The 20,740-nt window shown below is 40.6% G+C and overlaps 1 protein-coding gene across 4 annotated transcripts in view; it reads right to left on the bottom strand.

The window, feature by feature from the left end:
- Nucleotides 1–20,740, bottom strand: part of mark4a (MAP/microtubule affinity-regulating kinase 4a) — a 40,155-nt gene that overhangs the window by 9,477 nt on the left and 9,938 nt on the right. For all 4 annotated transcript variants that reach the window (XM_085174609.1, XM_085174610.1, XM_085174611.1 and 1 more), the window contains exons 5-13: nt 20,471–20,536; nt 7,196–7,266; nt 7,049–7,105; nt 6,382–6,618; nt 2,314–2,433; nt 2,132–2,231; nt 1,919–2,028; nt 988–1,171; nt 522–733 (exon numbers count right to left, since the gene is read on the bottom strand). In XM_085174609.1, coding sequence (XP_085030735.1) covers nt 522–733; nt 988–1,171; nt 1,919–2,028; nt 2,132–2,231; nt 2,314–2,433; nt 6,382–6,618; nt 7,049–7,105; nt 7,196–7,266; nt 20,471–20,536 — 1,157 coding nt within the window. The remainder of the gene's footprint in view (nt 1–521; nt 734–987; nt 1,172–1,918; nt 2,029–2,131; nt 2,232–2,313; nt 2,434–6,381; nt 6,619–7,048; nt 7,106–7,195; nt 7,267–20,470; nt 20,537–20,740) is intronic.

The raw sequence follows: 20,740 nt of genomic DNA, 5'->3' as shown, positions 1-20,740 counted from the left end.
GAAGCAGACAGGACTACGGCTGAGTGAATATAAAACACCTAGAATGCATTTTTTAAATGTTACAATATTTATTACAATGTTACAATATTTGTTACAATTTACAGACGTCGAAAAAACCATTTTAACCTTTTAACAACATGAAAACAAGATTTGTATCTAAAAATCTACCTTAAAAAAGGTAGACAAAAAAATATATATATATATAGTTTTAAGGAAACAAAAGCCATAGCTTCGCGATTATGTAAATAATTATTTTATGCCTTTTGTTATTTTCCATTATATATACATGTATACATATATATACATATAGACACAGCTGACTATACACAGCACAAGGTTTGTGTTTTTTTAACTTGTCTAAGAAGCTATACAACCCTGACTACTTATGTGAGTGCTAACAGTAGTAAAACTATACTTGCTGAGGAGTAGTGAAGACCAACTTTCCGATTCTTGCAGTAAAACCTATGCTCTTGGTTCGATGCCCAGCTTTCTGCTCCTTGAAGAGTAAATGTGTCACTTACCGTGGTGGCAGTCATGTCTTTGCGACGGTCTGGGATTTCAGACTTGTTGGGGTTGTTGGCACTGCTAACCATTGGACTAGAGGGAGGCAGGCTGCGGCTCCCCATCACACTGCAGCTAGCCTTGCGCGGAGGCATCCTTCCCTCCCGCAGTTCCCGGTCGCCCGTGCTGGTCGGGCTCCGCTTGGGGTGCATGACGGGCATGGAGGGCCCGCCTTTGTTGTGGAGGACAGCAGAGCACAGACACATAGGAATTCATATAAGGAATATTCTGTGGATGACTGGGTGAAAGCAGAGCTGTCACAACGGTGCTTACAGACCTAAGTAAGACCCTCATTTGAATAACTGCCAATCAGAAAACCTTCCTTGTCATATCAGCCGAGACCCAGGTTGTGGTCACTGGACAAGGAGGAAGTTCGTGGTTCCAGATTTCATCATAGCTCAGAAAGAGTTTAGAAAAGAGACTCACAGAAGTCACTGTGTCGTCGCTGCCTGTGGTAGGTGGAGGCACTACGCTGAGTCTTGCTATGTGACGAAGAGGTGGAGGAGGAGGAGCCGGTGGCTGAGGAGTGCTTGTTGGTCCCGTTGGTGATAGGGCTGGGTCGTACCCTCGCCAGGGACAGGCTACTAGCAGTGCGGGCGTCACTGCCGTCCTATAATGTCCCAGTGATATTGGACAGAATGATATTAGAAAGTGTGACAGTGCAGAGCGTTTGAAGAGATAAGGAGATGGTATGTAGTGATTTCAGAAACAAAGATTGGAGTCAGAATTTGGAATAAGGGCTCTGAGAAGAGATATGAAAAAAGAGAGTTTTGAAAACACACAACAAACAATTAAATAATATTAATTTTGTCCCATTGGACCCATTGATCCTAGCCAGATACGGTCTGCATCGATATGCACTGCAACATCGACTGAGCTAAGGAGAATGTGTGGCTGTCTGGCTTTATGTTGTTTATCTACAAGCCTGGTAAAGGCATCATACTATTCTAAACTAGGCAAACTTAAACACTGATGCAAACTCTGGTTTATGGTCGTACATTTTAAAGAGTTTTGGATATTAGAAAGAAAAGTTAAACGATTCCAATTCCTGCTGATCCAGCACTAGCATCTGCACCACCGTACTGGCTGGAAAGGCGGTGCAGTGGTTAGCACCGTTTCCTCACAGTCCAAAGGTTCTTGGTCCAGTGTCTTGCATCCAGTGTGCATGTTCTCTGTGTGCGTTTAAACCAGAAACTTCATCCTCAAGTTCAAAGGTAAACTGTTGATTCTAAACTGGTTATGTGTGAAGATGGAAGGTAGATAAAGCACTGAAGCGCTGTATGGAAAAGGTTAATGTGCCTTATAGTCAAATATGCATAAATAAATAATACAGGTAAGATACATCTACAGAACTCACATCGCCTTTGCGGCCAAGCAGTAGGTAGGTAGCGGTGACCTCGTTATATTTTTGATTAAGCAGAGAGTCCTTGATTTCCTCTGGAGTGAAGCCCATCCCGACCATGACCTCTGAACCAAACAAATAAACATAGATGAAGGTAAGAAAACACCGATGACCTTGTATCCTAATTACATAGACCTCAGCGGACAGGCTGACAGCCCGCTGACTCACCGATGCGAGCTGGATCACTGTAGTCCTCAACAGGTTCTATATGAGGCTTCAGGTCATCCCCCTCGTACCCTGCATTTATCCACTTGTCCTTCATGACTTGCTGTAGAAACGGAAACACAGAAGAGCTTCACATTAGCGGGAATTTCACAACACGTCTGCTCTGTTAATTGCGCGACGCTCACCTCAAGTGTGCAGCGTTTGGCGGGATTGAGCACCAGGAATCTGCGAAGGATGCCTTCACAGTCTGTGGACATATAGAAGGGCACGCGGTACTTTCCCCTCAGCACGCGCTCCCTCAGTTCCTGTTGGCCACATCAAATACATGTTTTTCCATGTTTCCTTCAGCATAATACGAGAAGAACAAGACCAGGTCGTTCATGTTCATTACCAATAGTGACATATGTGACAAATGAAATATACATTGGTCTCTACCATTAATTTAGTGGAGCTCTGGGAGGAGGGAGGCATTCATTGCCAACTATTAAATTTGAGATAAAAGTTCTATTCTTCTTTTTTATTCAGCATGGCCCACTGCACGGAGATATTACAAACAGAGAGAAGACTGATGATGATGCCTTAGTGTGCAAACCATCTGAATGGAGTCCTTCCATGCTGCCGAAAGTCTAGCTACATTTGCCACATCCTTTCCTCTGACAGCTGTTTACTTTGATTCTCCAGGCATTATTAGGGGTGGGGGGGAAAATCGATACAGTGTAGTATGGTGATATTTTGTTTGCTAATAATGTATGGATACAGGGACAGCAGAAATCGATATTTTGTTACAAAAAGGTTTTTGTGCTCTGACTTCAGAGCATGTTGATCCTTTTTCTGAGCAAGAATCCTGACATTCCTTCACTGTCCAAATGTGTTCAACTTGTTTTTGGCAGCAATAAACATGACAGTTTACTTATTTTAATTTAAGACGTGTTTTATTTTAATTAAGTTTAAAACTTTTTTATTTAATGTAAAATTATATTTTGTTTTAATTTACTTTCAAATTCTTCAGTTGCTGAAGGGGCTGCATAGTTTTCATAAACTGCATAGTTCAGAATAGCTATAATTGTACCAGATGGTTGATTCAGTTAAGTTGGACTAGACTGTAATACAAACCGTTCAGTTTGTCAACAATCAAACTGAAATGAGAGAAAGACTGAGTGTGAGACTTTGATATTAGATAAAATGAATATTGATAAAGTTTACCTTTATGTACAGAATCTGAATATCGCAAAATATTTGAAAAAAAATTGCTATAATATCGTATCGTACGTTAAGTATTGTGATAATATCGTATCGTGGGATGTATGGTGATTCCCACCTCTAGGCATTATGGTATGTCAAAAAAGATGTTGCTGAAACGGTAATGGCTGTGAACGGCTAAAATCTGCAAACATACTCTAAACGAAACAGTAGATAAAATTACATAAATGAGAAGAATTTTGAAAACAGCAGTTTTGAACTCAGCAGCTCTGTACTATTGTTCAAACTCTTTAATTTTAGCAGTATGTACGTATTTTTAAGAAAGATAATCATGTGCTTGTTGTTGCTGCAATGTGGAAACTGCACAGAGAGTACACCGCTCCACTTGCTGCATGATGGACAGACCAGATATCTACAACAGTTGTCAGCATTTTACAGCATTCAACAGTTTTTAGAGGCCTCAGTAGCTGAATGGCAACATTTATATTTGTCTATTAGCTGATTAAATATGGCCTGAATACACCACCATTTTAAATCCTATCAGTTCAGTAGTTTGATGGCTTCCTAATCAATCCTAACATTTGTAATTAAATGCATTTTGACTGTTTTGGCATTTATAATGTCTGATATGTATGTGCCACCCACACTGTCTACATTTGAATAAACATGCACCAATCAGCCACAACACGGCTGACTGGTGTGCCTTGTGCTGCTAAAACCTCTGACATGTCAGGGGATGGATACAGGACCTCTGCGGGAGTCCTTTGGTGTCTGGCACTGGAATGCTACTTGGGCATCCTTTGTGGATCCTCCAAACAAGCATCTGTGGTTCAGGATTATTTGGTGCATTCAGAGGATGCTTGGCTAAATTTGAATCAGAGGATATTGCATGTTCAGTCAGCAGCTAATTGTCCTGTTTTTGAGCAATGTCTGAGGTATGGGAGGTGGTGTAGGATTTGGAAGTGCAAGGAGGGCTGTTTGGTCTGCAAATAACCCACTTCCTACCCATTTAGGTGGGTGGTACTTGTCAAAGTTACTTTCACATAAATGCTGTGATGCAAGGTTTCCCAGCCCAACATTGCATTGTAACTAGCAGTACTTTAAATTAGTAACTTAGTTACATTACTAGTTACTTCTATCAAAAGTAACTCAGTTACTTCAAGTTACTCGTTACTTTCAAAGTAACTAGTTACTAGGGAAAGTAACTTTGGTTTTACTCAGAATTCTCTTGTTAATGTGTTGCTTCCATAACTTTGCCAGTCTTCTAGCTTGCTTACTTGCCACAGTGCACTGTGCCACCTACCAATAGAAAGGAAAAGATAATGTGCATATTTCCAAGAGAGAACTCCAACGCCTGCACCGTCGTTGACCACCAACATGATTCTAGCCTACGTCACAGCATCATGTGCGCCTTTTACATCCAACACAAAAACTGCAGTCGTGGTGATTTGATTGTACTCAGAACTCGGAAATTCTGCCTTCTGAATAGGAAGATGTAGGTAACACCAGACTGCAGATGAGCTGCATACAGGGCTGGACTGGGACAAAAAATCGGCCCGGGCGTTTTGACTAGAGACCGGCCGCCATTATAGGAAAAATCATAAAGCCTTTGAATGAAAAGAAACGCTGTTGTGACAGTGATGTTCACTGTTTTGATGGTATATATGCATCAATCTATCAATTGTTTGTTGTAAGATTCAGATAATTATTTTTTAAAAGCTAGACATTTTAAATGAGAATAAGAAAGAAAAGTATTTCTTTGTGCCCACCTCTCCCTGTTAATGCCCTACCTGGCCCCCCTGGCAACACTTTGCTAGACCCGCCCCTGCACAGTTACCAGCTGTCAGCTACCTAAAAAGGATCCTGGTGTTATTTGTCTCTCAGAAACAGTTCATAACTTCCCTTCAACTCATTCATGTCACCTAAAAGGTAAACCTGTTTCTCCATCACCTGTTCAGCTCTGATGATTCAGTAAGGACATCTCCTGGTTTCATCTTCATGTTTTCCTCTCACCAGATAACCAAACGATATCATGACCAGCAGCTTTTTTGCAGCTGTGGCTCCAGCAAACATCAGCTGATACTAGAAATTAATATTAAATAAATTCTAACAACAGCTGATCAAGCTTAAACATGCTGCTGTTGTTTAACGCGACATCCGCTCGTTTCCTCTTTCTGGAGCAAAGTGAGCGATAAATAAACGAGAGAGAAAAGCCGATCAGTTGATCATTGATCAGTTTCATGATTGAAGTAGAAACAGGAGAGGGAGGGGGAGAGAATGAGAGAAGAAGAGGCAGCTGTGCAGCAAAGACACAGAATAACTCCAGCTTTGTGTCTTTTTCATTGTAGCTGAAGTCCAGGACAAACTGTTCCTTTTCACCTCAATATGAAACGCGTAATATTTTCTCTGAATACGAAACGATTCTTTTAGGGGACGGTTGGAAACTCTAATAATTAACCTTATGAATAAAATAAAGTTCAACATCATTAACTTCATAGCACCCACCCAGCTGTATAGAAACTCCGTCATGCTAGCTAGTACCCAGTACAAAAAAGTCAGCACAACGAAAATAAACTCCACCTAAACTTGGTTTATATCTGACCCAGATAGACTGCAGGTCATAACTTCTTACCTGAAGTTCAGTTCACACTTGGACCGGCGGCCGCCTCGGGTCTCTCCTCCTCCTGCCTCCACTTTCCCTCATCCACCTGCTGGCCTCCACCACTTGCTAATGTTACTGAATCTGTGGAAGCTCCGCGATGCCACCACACGAAGTAACGAATAACGAGCCTATCTAAATCCCAGTAACGACTAACGCGTTCCTGATTTTGGCATAATAACTAGTTACCGTGCTCGTTACCAGAATAATAACGTAGTTACTGTAACGCGTTAGTCCCTACACTGGTAACTAGAAGATCAAAGTTATTGAATAAATCAGTGATTTGAATGTTGTCGCATGAAAACCTATCGCTGCTACAATAAACCACCAAGGAAAACTCAAGTATCCCCAGACAGACAAACAGACGGATAGTTTCCTCCAGCCTTCCACTCGCCTTCAGATTCTGCCCATCAAAGGGCAGCGAGCCGCTGACCAGCGTGTAGAGGATGACTCCCAGACTCCAGACGTCTACCTCGGGCCCGTCATACTTCTTTCCTTGGAAAAGCTCAGGCGCAGCATAGGGCGGTGAGCCACAGAACGTGTCCAGCTTGTTGCCCAGGGTGAACTCATTGCTGAAGCCGAAGTCGGCAATCTTGATGTTGGCATCGGCATCCAGCAGGAGGTTCTCTGCCTGACTCACACATCCATTCACGCAGAGGAGGAAGCAGAGACGGACAGCAGGATGGAAAGGACGAGGAAGAACGGGAAAGATGGATGGGGGAGAAAAGAGAGTACAATGAGAATAAAGTTGTACTGAATACAAAGAGTGCAAACGAGGAGAGGGAAGTTGCACTTGTGTGTTATCCACTAATGCACAAGTTCAACTGGGCATGACTTATAGTGTATATATGTCACTGTGCCCACTGTGCATTTGCACATTCTACCCTCCCATACACTCATCAGTGTGATTAAAAACCCTTTACAGAGACATAGATTAAGACTAGTCAGAGATTACAACTTTGAGTTCAGGGTAATCTGTCAGTGAAATAAATTTTCTAGTCCTAGACTAGCCTTAATCCCCCTCTGAAAGTTGCCCCAGACATTCCTCTGAGCTTCCTCACCTTCAAATCTCTATGGACAATGTTCTTCGTGTGGCAGTAGTGGACAGCAGAAACAATCTGTGGACGTAGAAAGACAGACACACTTGAAGTACCGACAACAAAATGCAACAACTGGTGTAACGTTGACACCGAGAGGTAACATCATACTTGTCGAAATTTGGCTCTTGCTTCAACTTCCTTCATTCTCCCATGAGACACGAGGTAGTCAAAAACTTCACCTGTGAGGAGCATATCAGCACATCAGTCAGGTAACAAAGCCAGAAGCTTTATGCTGTTAGCTACGTAAACACTGCTGACGTACACAGTCAATTTTAATCACATCGTCAGCTTTTAATATTTAATAAGATGCAAGCACTGTAAGTTCATTTTAATATCCACAAATCATGTAACTGCATGAAAACATATAATAAACAAATAATACATGCAGACCAAAGGAACAGTTTGATATTTTAGGAAATGAACTTTCTTGCCAAGAGAACGACTGAGGCATAACGGAAGAGGGTAGCAGCGACCGTGGCTCCGTCCAAGGCGATGAAAATCCATGTGAGAATAGTTTTAAGGTTTATCTTGTTTGATAAGACCAGACTACAACTTTGGAAAGACTAAATAATACTTCCTTCTGTATGTTGAGGCGTTGTGATGCTACAGTACTAATAGGCCTGGTATGCACATTAGCTTAAAGTGGCTAAAATTAGCAAATCCTCCTAAAAAAAAATGGCTGTCTGTAACAATGACTGGATATTTCTCAAAGATATTTTAAAATATAAAATGCATATACTTGATGATAATGACCTTGTAGTACCATATCACCCTATTAGAGCACTTCGCTCTCGCTCTGCAGGCCTACTTGTTGTTCCTAGAGTATTTAAAAGTAGAATGGGAGGCAGAGCCTTCAGTTTTCAGGCCCCTCTTCTGTGGAACCAGCTTCCAGTTTGGATTCAGGAGACAGACACTATCTCTACTTTTAAGATTAGGCTTCAAACTTTCCTTTTTGCTAAAGCATATAGTTAGGGCTGGACCAGATGACCCTGAATCCTCCCTTAGTTATGCTGCAATAGACGTAGGCTGCCGGGGGATTCCCATGATGCATTGAGTTTTTCCTTTCCAGTCACCTTTCTCACTCACTATGTGTTAACAGACCTCTCTGTATTGAATCATATCTGTTATTAATCTCTGTCTCTCTTCCACAGCATGTCTTTTATCCTGTCTTCCTTCTCTCACCCCAACCAATCACAGCAGATGGCCCCGCCCCTCCCTGAGCCTGGTTCTGCTGGAGGTTTCTTCCTGTTAAAAGGGAGTTTTTCCTTCCCACTGTCGCCAAAGTGCTGCTCATAGGGGGTCATATGATTGTTGGGTTTTTCTCTGTATCTATGAAGCGCCTTGAGGCGACTTTTGTTGTGATTTGGCGCTATATAAATAAAATTGAATTGAATATACGTGTCTTGTTTCATGGTCAAACTGACACAAATTCACTGAAATGTATTTAATATTTCTGTTAGGCCTTCCCATTTGCTTATGTGACCTGTATTCACATGGCTGCCATCTATGGCAGCCTCCAACTACTAACAACACGAAGGAACATCCATAACTACTGAAGCCATAGAGGTCTGGTTATGTGGGCCATAAAAACGTGATAAAAGTCTTTTCTGCACCCTACTTCAATATCACAATTATCTCACTTCACTTTTTTGGAGACAGAATAGCTCCTGACACCTTCTAACATATAATGAAATAACATAACAGACTGCTTAATCCCCAAAACAATCAAAACATTCAGTTTTAATACTTTCTAAGCTCTTTTGTGTGTGACCACATCTATGAAAGCAGAAGGTTTGGCCACTTTTTACGTGATATAAAAATGTCACATCGTGATATCATTGCTATAGTTAACACCATGTGTATATCTTCAGTAGTGTGCATGATAACAAGGTAAATCTGGGAATATCTTTTTAATACCTAAAAAAAGGAGCTACTTCAACAAATCTGAAAGAAAGCACAGTACTTGGCAAAATATCCAAGAAAAGTGTCCCTGCAGTGGAAAAAAACAAACATATTTTACCACATGAGGCAAAAAACACACCATAAAGTACAACCAGGCTATGAAGGAGGAAATACTAGCAGCTGGTGATGTGTCACCCAAAGTAAACATATGACTCCACTGAGCATCCCTAGAGCACTCTCTAGGTGCGCCCCATATGACAGGAAGAGCAAACAGTGGATGGAAATTACTGATGCGGTGAGATGCAGGAAAAACAGAGCTTTATGCAAATGGTTAAAAAGTTTGACCGAGGATACAACATCAGCTGGCAGAAAATACTTCAAGTTCAATTCAATTCAATTCAATTCAATTTTATTTATATAGCGCCAAATCACAACAAATGTCGCCTCAAGGCGCTTCATAGATACAGAGAAAAGCCCAACAATCATATGACCCCCTATGAGCAAGCACTTTGGCAACAGTGGGAAGGAAAAACTCCCTTTTAACAGGAAGAAACCTCCGGCAGAACCAGGCTCAGGGAGGGGCGGCCATCTGCTGCGACCGGTTGGGGTGAGAGAAGGAAGACAGGATAAAGACATGCTGTGGAAGAGAGACAGAGATTAATAACAGATACGATTCAATACAGAGAGGTCTGTTAATACATAGTGAGTGAGAAAGGTGACTGGAAAGGAAAAACTCAATGCATCATGGGAATCCCCCGGCAGCCTACATCTATTGCAGCATAACTAAGGGAGGATTCAGGGTCACCTGGTCCAGCCCTAACTATATGCTTTAGCAAAAAGGAAGGTTTTAAGCCTAATCTTAAAAGTAGAGATAGTGTCTGTCTCCTGAATCCAAACTGGAAGCTGGTTCCACAGAAGAGGGGCCTGAAAACTGAAGGCTCTCCCTCCCATTCTACTTTTAAATACTCTAGGAACAACAAGTAGGCCTGCAGAGCGGGAGCGAAGTGCTCTAATAGGGTGATATGGTACTACAAGGTCATTAAGATAAGATGGGGCCTGATTATTTAAGACCTTGTATGTGAGGAGCAGGATTTTGAATTCAATTCTGGATTTAACAGGAAGCCAATGAAGGGAAGCCAAAACAGGAGAAATATGCTCTCTCCTTCTAGTCCCTGTCAGTACTCTTGCTGCAGCATTTTGGATTAACTGAAGGCTTTTCAGTGAGTTTTTTGGACATCCTGATAATAATGAATTGCAGTAGTCCAGCCTGGAAGTAATAAATGCATGAACTAGTTTTTCAGCGTCACTCTGAGACAGGATATTTCTAATTTTAGAGATGTTGCGCAAATGGAAGAACGCAGTCTTACATATTTGTTTAATATGTGCGTTGAAGGACATATCCTGGTCAAAAATGACTCCAAGGTTCCTCACAGTGTTACTGGAGGCCAAGGTAATGCCATCCAGAGTAAGAATCTGGTTAGATACCATATTTCTAAGCTTTTCAGCGCCGAGTACAATGACCTCAGTTTTATCTGAGTTAAGAAGCAGAAAGTTAGTGGCCATCCAAGTCTTTATGTCTTTAAGACATTCCTGCAGTTTAACTAATTGGTGTGTGTTATCTGGCTTCATGGACAGATAGAGCTGGGTGTCATCTGCATAGCAGTGAAAATGTATGCTATGTCTTCTAATGATGCTGCCTAGGGGAAGCATGTATAATGTAAACAGAATTGGTCCTAGCACCGAACCCTGTGGAACTCCATAATTAACCTCAGTGTGTGAAGAGGACTCTCCATTTACATGCACAAATTGGAGTCTATTAGATAGATATGATACAAACCACTGCAGTGCAATACCTGTAATACCTACAGCATGTTCTAATCGCTCTAATAGAATATTATGGTCAACAGTATCGAATGCTGCACTAAGGTCAAGAAGGACAAGCACAGAGATGAGTCCACTGTCAGAGGCCATAAGAAGATCATTTGTAACCTTCAATAAAGCTGTTTCTGTGCTGTGATGAACTCTGAAACCTGACTGAAACTCTTCAAATAAACCATTCCTCTGCAGATGATCTGTTAGCTGTTTGACAACTACTCTTTCAAGGATTTTTGATATGAAAGGAAGGTTGGAGATTGGCCTATAATTAGCTAAGACTGCTGGGTCTAGAGATGGCTTTTTGAGTAAAGGTTTAACTGCAGCCACCTTGAAGGCCTGTGGTACATAGCCGATTATTAGAGATAGGTTGATCATATATAAGATCGAAGAATTAATCAATGGCAGGACTTCTTTGAGCAGTTTTGTAGGAATGGGGTCTAAAAGACACGTTGATGGTTTGGAGGAAGTAATTATTGAAGTTAACTCAGAAAGATCGATTGGAAAAAAAGAGTCTAACTTAACATCAATGGAACTAAGAGTAGCTGTAGATAATATTACATCTGTGGGATGATTATTGGTAATTTTTTCTCTAATGATAAAAATTTTATTTGTGAAGAAGTTCATGAAGTCATCACTAGTTAACGTTAAAGGGATGGTTGGCTCAACAGAGCTCTGACTTTTTGTCAGCCTGGCTACAGTGCTGAAGAGAAACCTGGGGTTGTTCTTATTTTCTTCAATCAGTGATGAGTAGTAAGCTGTTCTGGCTTTGCGGAGGGCTTTCTTATAAAGCAACAAACTATTTCTCCAGGCTAAATGATGATCCTCTAAATTTGTGACACGCCATTTCCTCTCCAGATTACGAGTCATCTGCTTTAGGGTACGTGTTTGAGAATTATACCACGGGGTCAGGTACTTCTGATTAGAGACCTTAGTTTTCACTGGAGCTACAGTATCCAGAGTCGTACGTAGTGAGGAGGTGAAATTATTAACAAGATAATCGACCTCTGTTGGGGTAGCGTTCAGATAGCTGCTCTGCTCTGTGTTGGTACAGGGCATTGACGATGATAACAGTGGCTGGATTATATTCTTAAACTTAGTTACAGCGCTTTCAGAAAGACATCTACTTTGATAAAGTCCACTCTCCACTGCTGCGTAATCAATTATTGTAAATGTAAATGTTATCAAGAAATGATCAGACAGGAGAGGGTTTTCAGGAAACACTGTTAAATGTTCAGTTTCTATGCCATATGTTAAAACAAGATCTAGAGTGTGATTAAAGTGGTGGGTGGGTTCTTTTACATTTTGAGAGAAACCAATTGAGTCTAACAACAGATTAAATGCCATGTTGAGGCTGTCATTTTTAGCATCTACATGGATGTTAAAATCACCCACAATAATTATTTTATCTGAGCTCAGAACTAAATTAGATATAAAGTCTGAGAAATCAGACAGAAACTCTGTGTAAGGCCCAGGTGGACGATAGATGATAACAAGTAAGACTGGTTTCTGAGTTTCACAGCTGGGGTGGACAATGCTAAGCATCAGGCTTTCAAATGAATTAAAAGTCTGTCTTGGTCTATCATTAATTAATAGACTGGTGTGAAAAATTGCTGCCACACCGCCCCCTCGACCTGTGCTTCGAGATTTCTGGTAGTTAGAATGACTCGGGGGTGTTGATTCATTTAAACTAACATAATCATCCTGCTGCAACCAGGTTTCTGTAAGGCAGAGTAAATCAATTTGTTGATCAATTATTAAGTCATGTACTAACAGAGACTTGGAGGAGAGAGACCTAATATTTAATAATCCACATTTCACTGTTTTACTCTTTGGTTCAGATGTGGATACTGTATTGTTCTTTCTTTGTGATTGTTTAAGTTGTTTGTTTTTTGTCTTTTTGGAAGCAGACACAGTCTCTATGGAGATGGGTTTTTGGGGGGGTAGCAGGAGGAGAGAAGCTGCAGAGAGGCGTGTAAGACTGCAACTCTGCTTCCTGGTCCCAACTCTGGATAGTCATGTTTTGAGGGGTTTAATAAATTTATCGATATTTCTAGAAATGAGAGCTGCTCCATCCAAAGTGGGATGGATGCCATCTCTCCTAACAAGACCAGGTTTCCTCCAGAAGGTTTGCCAATTATCTATGAAGCCCACATCGTTTCTGGGACACCACTCAGACAGCCAGCAATTTAAGGAGAACATGCGGCTAAACATGTCACTCCTGGTCTGATTGGGGAGGGGACCAGAGAAAACTACAGAGTCCGACATTGTTTTGGCAAAGTTACACACCGATTCAATATTGATTTTAGTGACCTCCGATTGGCGTAACCGGGTGTCATTACTGCCGACGTGAATTATGATTTTATTGAATTTACGTTTACCCTTAGCCAGCAGTTTTAAATTTCCTTCAATGTCGCCTGCTCTGGCCCCTGGAAGACAATTGACTATGGTTGCCGGTGTCTCTAGCTTCACATGTCTGAGAACAGAGTCACCAATTACCAGAGTTTGACCCCCGGCGGGTGTGTCACCGAGTGGGGAAAAACGGTTAGACACATGAACGGGTTGGTGGTGTACCTGGGGCTTCTGTTTAGGACTACGCTTCCTTCTCACCGTTACCCAGCCTTTCCCCAGCTGCTTGGGGTCTGCCGGGGAACAGCTAGCGGGGCCTACGCTATCTTCGGCTGCACCAGCTACAGGGGCCTGGCTAGCTAAGGGTGAGAGCAGGGTGCAAAGCCGAGTCTCCAATTCAGTAATCCTGGCCTCCAGAGCTGCAAATATGCTACATTTGTTACAGATATCATTACTGCTAAAGGAGGCCAAGGAGTAACTAAACATCTGACACAATGAGCAAGAAAGTGCAGAAGGGACAGGTGAAGTAGCCATGGTGCTAACGGGTCGGCTACGAGCTAAGCTAGCGAAACAGTACAGAGACAGTGAGTGAATACTATAAATTAGGTAGTGAGTACACAGAAAGTGTGCTTCGGATGAAGCACGTGAAGATTATACTGTGAAAAAAGAATGTATTTAAAAGTTGTTAATTAAACTGCTAAGCAAATAAGCTACTCAGAAACACCACTGTGTTTGAGCAGGAACAGGAAGCGATACTATACCACAGAGCGAGCGAGCGAACACCAAGTGACAGCGCCACCGACAGGATATCCGCCACCGACAGGATATGTAGTTCTACTACAAATTAAGCAACTCCTGAGGAGTTACAGGGTTTACTTGTTAAGTGTTAAGCAGTTATTTTATCATTTTTTACACATTTTACTAAGGAAAAATCATTTGATGGAACTGAACTTTATTGATGCACAGAATTCAATGAAGCTATTTGCCGATTAGACTGATGAAATCCCAGCGGTGACAGGGATTAGGGCCCCGTTCCCTGGAGTGTAGACGCTGGTGGTGGAAATGAAGATGGATGCTTTGATAGAGTCTGAGTAACATGGGAGATGCGGAGATGGCAAGAAAGGTGAATTGCATGAAGGCCTCTGCGAGGGAGAACGACAGCGATCGGTGAGATTTAAAGTAAGCAGAGCGGAGGCTGATTGGGCTGAAGAAGGCAGGCAGAAAGATGATTGGACTGGACCACAGCTGCTGCAATGAGCTTGAAAGCGTGGGAAAGTGGAAGTGATGTAATGCTTAGATTAGCCACCAAACACCTGGGAAGCAGACAGATGTGTGACTACAGAGCTTCCTTACTGAACTTACGCATAAGGTTCATTTCTATTGGAAACACCACTTTTGCACTTGCAGGCAATAATACTATCTGACTACTATTATATTGCTCCTGCAGTATTTCAGTAGATTTACACTTAAAATGAGTAATTATGTAATCAATGTCAGCAGGGAAAGGATGGAAAATGGATTGCTAGAGGCAAGCAACAAAAATGTTCACCGTTTTCTTTCAATATTGTAAAAAAAATCTGATCATATATTTTATTGACATACTGTGATATCACTTTGAATTTATATCATCTACCCCTTTTCCAGTGTTAGGAAGGTTACTTTTAAAATGTATTCCATTACAGATTACAGAATACATGCCCCAAAATGTATTCTGTAACGTATTCCGTTACGTTACTCAATGAGAGTAACGTATTCTGAATACTTTGGATTACTTAATATATTATCATGCTGTTTACAACTACATGAATGTACTATTGCTGTGATTTATTACTGTTACTGAAGGTCCGCGGCTCCGAACCGTAGTAAAGGGACCTCTGGCTAATACGGTGGGTTCTGTGTCGGCTCGTAGCCGAAAACTAGCTTTACTTTGTTGTCTGGGTCAACTTTGCTAGCGAGAGACAGAGAGAGGCGTTGAAAGGCTCCAACGGAACTTATTGTTTCGGAGGAAAACACGAACACGGTGTACAGTCGAGTCTTAATAGCTTACTTACAACTGGGCTCGTCAGGCGCTCTTCTTGGCTGCAGTGGTTATTATTATATTTACATGCTTCCAGCTCCCGTTTTTGCTCGATGACAGCTCGTACTTTTCCTTTTTCTCCCTCCCTCGCTCACAGACACATAACGTGTATGGCAGTCCATTCTCCCTGCAGCACGGACTACACTGCCTATGATGCTACATTCTTTAGAGCTATACCTGTAGCATTCTGCCTATTAGCTTAGCACAACAACAACAGGCGCTCTCTCACCCAGGAAACACGCAGAGAGAGAGTGTCACCCTGTAACCATGGCAACCGTAACGCTGCCGCCTGGAACAACAGAACGTAGCTGTCAAACAAAACCCAAACAGTCCTGACCCGCCACAATATGAAACAGGGAAGTACCGCCGTGTAATCCATTTATTTCAACAAAGTAACTGTATTCTAAATACCACCTTTTTAAACGGTAACTGTAACGGAATACAGTTACTCATATTTAGTATTTTAAATACGTAACGGCGGTACATGTATTCCGTTACTCCCCAACACTGCCCTTTTCCCAGGAGTGCATGCCCCAGCAAATTCACCACCAGTGTTAGGCAGTACAGGGCTGAGAGAAATGTGAAAAACAAGACCAACAGATTCTACAGGACTCAGTTAGCATTTTAAATGTTAAAGTTCAGTCCCAAAAAGAATGAACGTATGGCTTGTTTGGAAGGGTTGGCAAGAGAAAGCCTCTTTATTATAAAAAGGCCATAAGACTTCTGGAACAATGTACTTTGTACAGATGAGACCAAAGTGAAGATGTTTGGCCTGAAAACCAAACAGCATATCAGCAAAAACACACTGCATCAGCTGCTAAGCCTGAGGGTGGAGGGTTGATGATCTGTGCTTGTTCTGCAGCCACAGGACCTGAACAACTTGCAGTCACCAAGTCAACCACGAAATCCTCTGAATGCCAAAATTTTAGAGTCAAAGGTCAGTTTGTCTGACAGTTAACGTTAAAAGTGAGTCGTGCAACAGCATAATGATCTCGAGCACAAAATCTACAAAAGATTCAAAATGTTGCAATGGCTCAAAGTTCAGATCACAACCTGACTGAAATGCCCGAAAAAAATCCAACATTTTTAAGAAGCGTGCACCTAAAATCCCCCACAAACATGTAAGAGATTTATAAAGTCCTGCAGACAATGATTCATGAGAATTATTGCAGCAGAAATTGATTCTACAAGCTACTGAATCATGGGGTTTATCATGGGTTTTTCACAGGACTCCACATCTGCTTTCCTATATCTGCTTGAAAAACTAGCTGTAAATCTGTAAATATGCATCATAAAAATACTGAAAAACATAACCCAAGTCTGACCACTAATATTTCTCTACAGCAGCTTAGCTGTTGTTTTAATACAATCGTGTTTGTGCACTATTATGTACTCTTAAACATGCTGCAGGAAAAAGCATATTATGGCCTTCACAGGCATTTTACACCACTACGACTCCCTAATACTTGTTTTTTTACCCCCTGACTTAAAGGCTTGTAAAAAAAAAAAAACCCACAATGCCTCTGACATTCGCCAAGGTCACAGTAAGAAAATGATATGGTCTCAGACACAACACAGAAAAATGGGATTGGTGACAAGAAATTAACACAAATAGAAACCAATGGACGCAAACAGGAAAAGGATAGTGTACAGATACGTGTGCTGGCGGGTATTAATGTGTTTAAAGTCTGTTTAAAAGCAACATTATTACTGCACTGAGGCTGCTCACTTATTTATGTTGAGGTCCCATATGCTATTAACTTTAAATACAGAGCAGCTATTAGCGCATAGCCCACAGCCATCTTTTTAAAGAGTCTGTCTATCACATATAGCCATAAAAAGGTTTAGGCACACTATATTCCAATATGTCATAGTGAACATGACATATGCATTTCTGGACAGCTATCACTTGAGTTCAATCGCCCACCAAAATTATTATATTTCACAATTTTAGATTAAAAGATGTGATACTGTAGTTTTGGTTATTTAGATGTTATTTAGGCTTCTTTTAATTAGCTTTGCTACAGAAGGAACGTTTCCTTTCATTTCCTTTGAGTTCCAGATCGACAACACTGCCATTTGTACTATACGTATAAAGTTACAGCCTTATAGAATAGGCTGCTTTGTTCTGCTAAGGTAAGCTAACTGACAGCTGGGTCTCATATGATACTGTGGAGATGAGAGTGGAACAGACTTTGTCACCCTCAGAATAATATCTGTTTTCAATTTTTTGAGGGTGTTAATGCAATAGCATTGAGGCACATTATTTATTACTCAACAGATGTATTATTCTTATTGGGTGTGCCAGTGCATCAGCATGAAGGCACACTATTATTAGTCAGATTTACTGTTGAGTATGCCAATGCAAGAACACTGAAACACTGAGGCACATTAGATATTAATAAGTCAGACTTATTTATGCGCGTCTCTATATCAGGATGGGAATGTAATGACAAATTTTTGCAAATTTGATAATAATAATTATTATCATTATTATGGGAGAGGATACTGAAAACGCAGAAACCCAGGCCCAGTAGTTTAAGTTTATAAACAATTTTGATTTTTTTCTGGTGTTTTCCTGCCACAGTGTGATGATGTCATCCACTGTAAAAAAATAAATCAGAAAAAAAATGCTTTCTTTCTTTCTTGCAAATACTTTTTATTATACTTATATCAAATATTTTTTGTCCTCTTTTATCTAGTGTTTTTCTCATTATGGTTGGACTTCTCTGGTTCTCCCACCAAAGTCCAGCCTCCTGCAACTGCCTTGCTCATTAAGATCGATTCGATTAATAGCAAATTCTAGCTGAAAAGTCAGAAGTGCAGGGTGTCTTTAATCATAACTAAACATATGCAAACATGCACTTTCATTGAATTTCTGCATGTAGCAACATTTTTCTAGTCAGGAATTTATTTTCTTTTAATATGACACCAATGCAGAGTGTCTACCAGGCACTGAAAATACCCCAAGAACTATTTTTACATATGTAGTGTACATAAATTCTCTGAATGATGAGAGACAACGTCAAAGCGACTTTTCAAATAGTGAAGAACAAATCCGGCCGAAGTGAATGAGTGTTTGGAAGGACTTAAACCCCTTAGACACTGTGTTTCTAAAACGGATCAATTAACTGAGTCTGACAGATCTCAGTCTTGCTATTGATATTTCTCAATGACCAACTTCAACTACATCCCTACAACATTTTATCAAAAAATACAACATAACATTGCCAAAACACAAGGTTATGATTTACTCTTTCTATTGTGAAAATGTATTATCGGCTTTCATGTTTGTAAAATTGGTTGTGCGCAAGCAAGAAAACAACAACTGTGTGGATGTAGTGCGCCACATAATATTAAAGCAAACCAGGAAGCTATTGTTTTCAGGCTCATAAGGCACGAAATCAGTTCTCACAGATGGAAAAAGTATAAATATTCCTCAATTAAGTAGAAGTACAAATACTTGTAAAGTTAAAGTAGTAATTGAACTTAAAAAGTGAAAAAGTAAAAGCTCTGAAATGTACTTGAAGTGTAAAAGAAGGCGCACTGACATTTCATACTATGAAGCATCACAATAACTACAGATCCATGGTTTGCACTAGTGTGTTGCTAAAAAAAAAACCCTAAAAACTTGGGCCGCACCAAGACTGAAGCTATTGTCAATGGTGTGATAGTGCTACATTCAGTGGAAGTCACTCTTGAAGCTCTTAATGAAATCCAGTACGGTAGCATTTCTCTGACTTAAGTAACCATGGAACAGGGAAAATACTCCCACTACTTTGACTGGAAGAATGGTGGCGTGCAAAAAAAATTAACTGAGGTTAGAAACGCCAAATGAGACAGCAGAAACCATTGCACAATACCTCACTATAATTTTTCTTATACAGATGACAAATTATTTAATTCCAGAGGTTTTTAAGTTATTTTTTTGCACTTGTTGATTTGTAAAAGCCTATATGACATTTTCTATTTCACCATTCATTAACCGCACAAAGAAGGCATCTTTTAAATATGTTAAAATTTTCTTTAAACAAACAGTATTATTAAAATTCTTCATGACTGGAAATGTCCTCTTTTTTTGGAAACCAAAATATGGTCACCCTACACTACTGACACACCTGAATCAACAAGACATAAGTTATTGATATTACATGAGCTATCAAGGATGATTTCGGTCAATGAATCTAATCAATATTCTCATCTTAAATTGAATTTGATGTCTGATACCTGCGATATAACCTAACATTGACCATGAACACTAGCTGCTCCAGTCCAATATGGTACATAAGCATCGACGACACAGAGGTCTCAGTTCTCACTCCTTCTTCATTTGTCTCCTACATCAACTGCACATATCGCGCCACAAAACACAGGAACAACTTCCTCAACACTGGGTGTGAGTGGAGCCCTCTAGTGGTCCACCACAACATTACTATAAACCTCACCACAGTTAGCAGCTAGCTTCAAGTTTCCAGTCTATAAAATGTCACTGAGCACTCCTTATCTTTAAAAATATTCTCTCTTCTTCCTCTCCTGCCCTGTCATTGTTACACATTTTTCTGTCTCTGCGTAAAGTTGTTTCGCATTCTGTCTTTCCTGGGAAATACAGCCTCTGTACCGTTAGCTAACACACACCTTGTGTGACTAGCCAAACAGACACACAGAAACAGGAGCTAGCTTAGCTTTGTGTAAATACTAGAAAGGGGAAAGAGCCATTCTGGCTCTGTAGAACATACCAGCCATTGATTATATATCTTTGAGAAAAATCCCTTTTTTTGTGCATATATTAGATAAATGAAGTCAAATAAGAAGGAAAACCAGGATGTTCTTTCAATTCCATCTGCTAAATAAGGCTAACTGGCTGCTTCCACTTATGTATATATTTTCTCTATTTACATGAGAGTGAAAATCACTCTTATTAAGCTAATATTAAACTGAACCCTTTTTTAACCTGTTCTGTGGATATGGATGAAAAAAGGAATCAGTGTTTTTAAAAAAAAAAAATTGTGCCACTTTTATTCTGTTTTATTGCACATCCTAAAGAAAGGCCGCATCTGTAAAATCAGCCACATAGTGCTCTCACAAACAGTTTTCATTTTGGACCTTAGATGCCAAATCTGCAACCCTATACATCATTTGGGCTCCATCATAGCTTTCCTGGACATGATGGTTGATGTACCTACCTCCACTGGCATATTCCATGACTAGGTAAAGGGTCTTATCCGTCTCAATCACCTCGAAAAGCTGCACTGTAGCCCAAAACAGAACCAGATCAACATCAAAACACAAGCTGTTAATGTTATAAAAAATGCACAGGTATCTGTCTGGCTCTCTTAATATGTAGGAAAGTCATTAGTGCAATGGGAGGTATTGATACATGTGATGTCACTCTGCACTTCAGTCAGTGACTGCTTAAGAGCTCAAACCTTTTTACTACTGCCTGCGCGCACACC

The sequence above is a fragment of the Neolamprologus multifasciatus genome, chromosome 10, assembly GCF_963576455.1.
Source record: "Neolamprologus multifasciatus chromosome 10, fNeoMul1.2, whole genome shotgun sequence".
Classification (NCBI taxonomy): Eukaryota; Metazoa; Chordata; class Actinopteri; order Cichliformes; family Cichlidae; genus Neolamprologus; species Neolamprologus multifasciatus.
The sequence above is the reverse complement of the archived record's forward strand: the minus strand, read 5'-3'. Positions and strand labels throughout refer to the sequence as shown.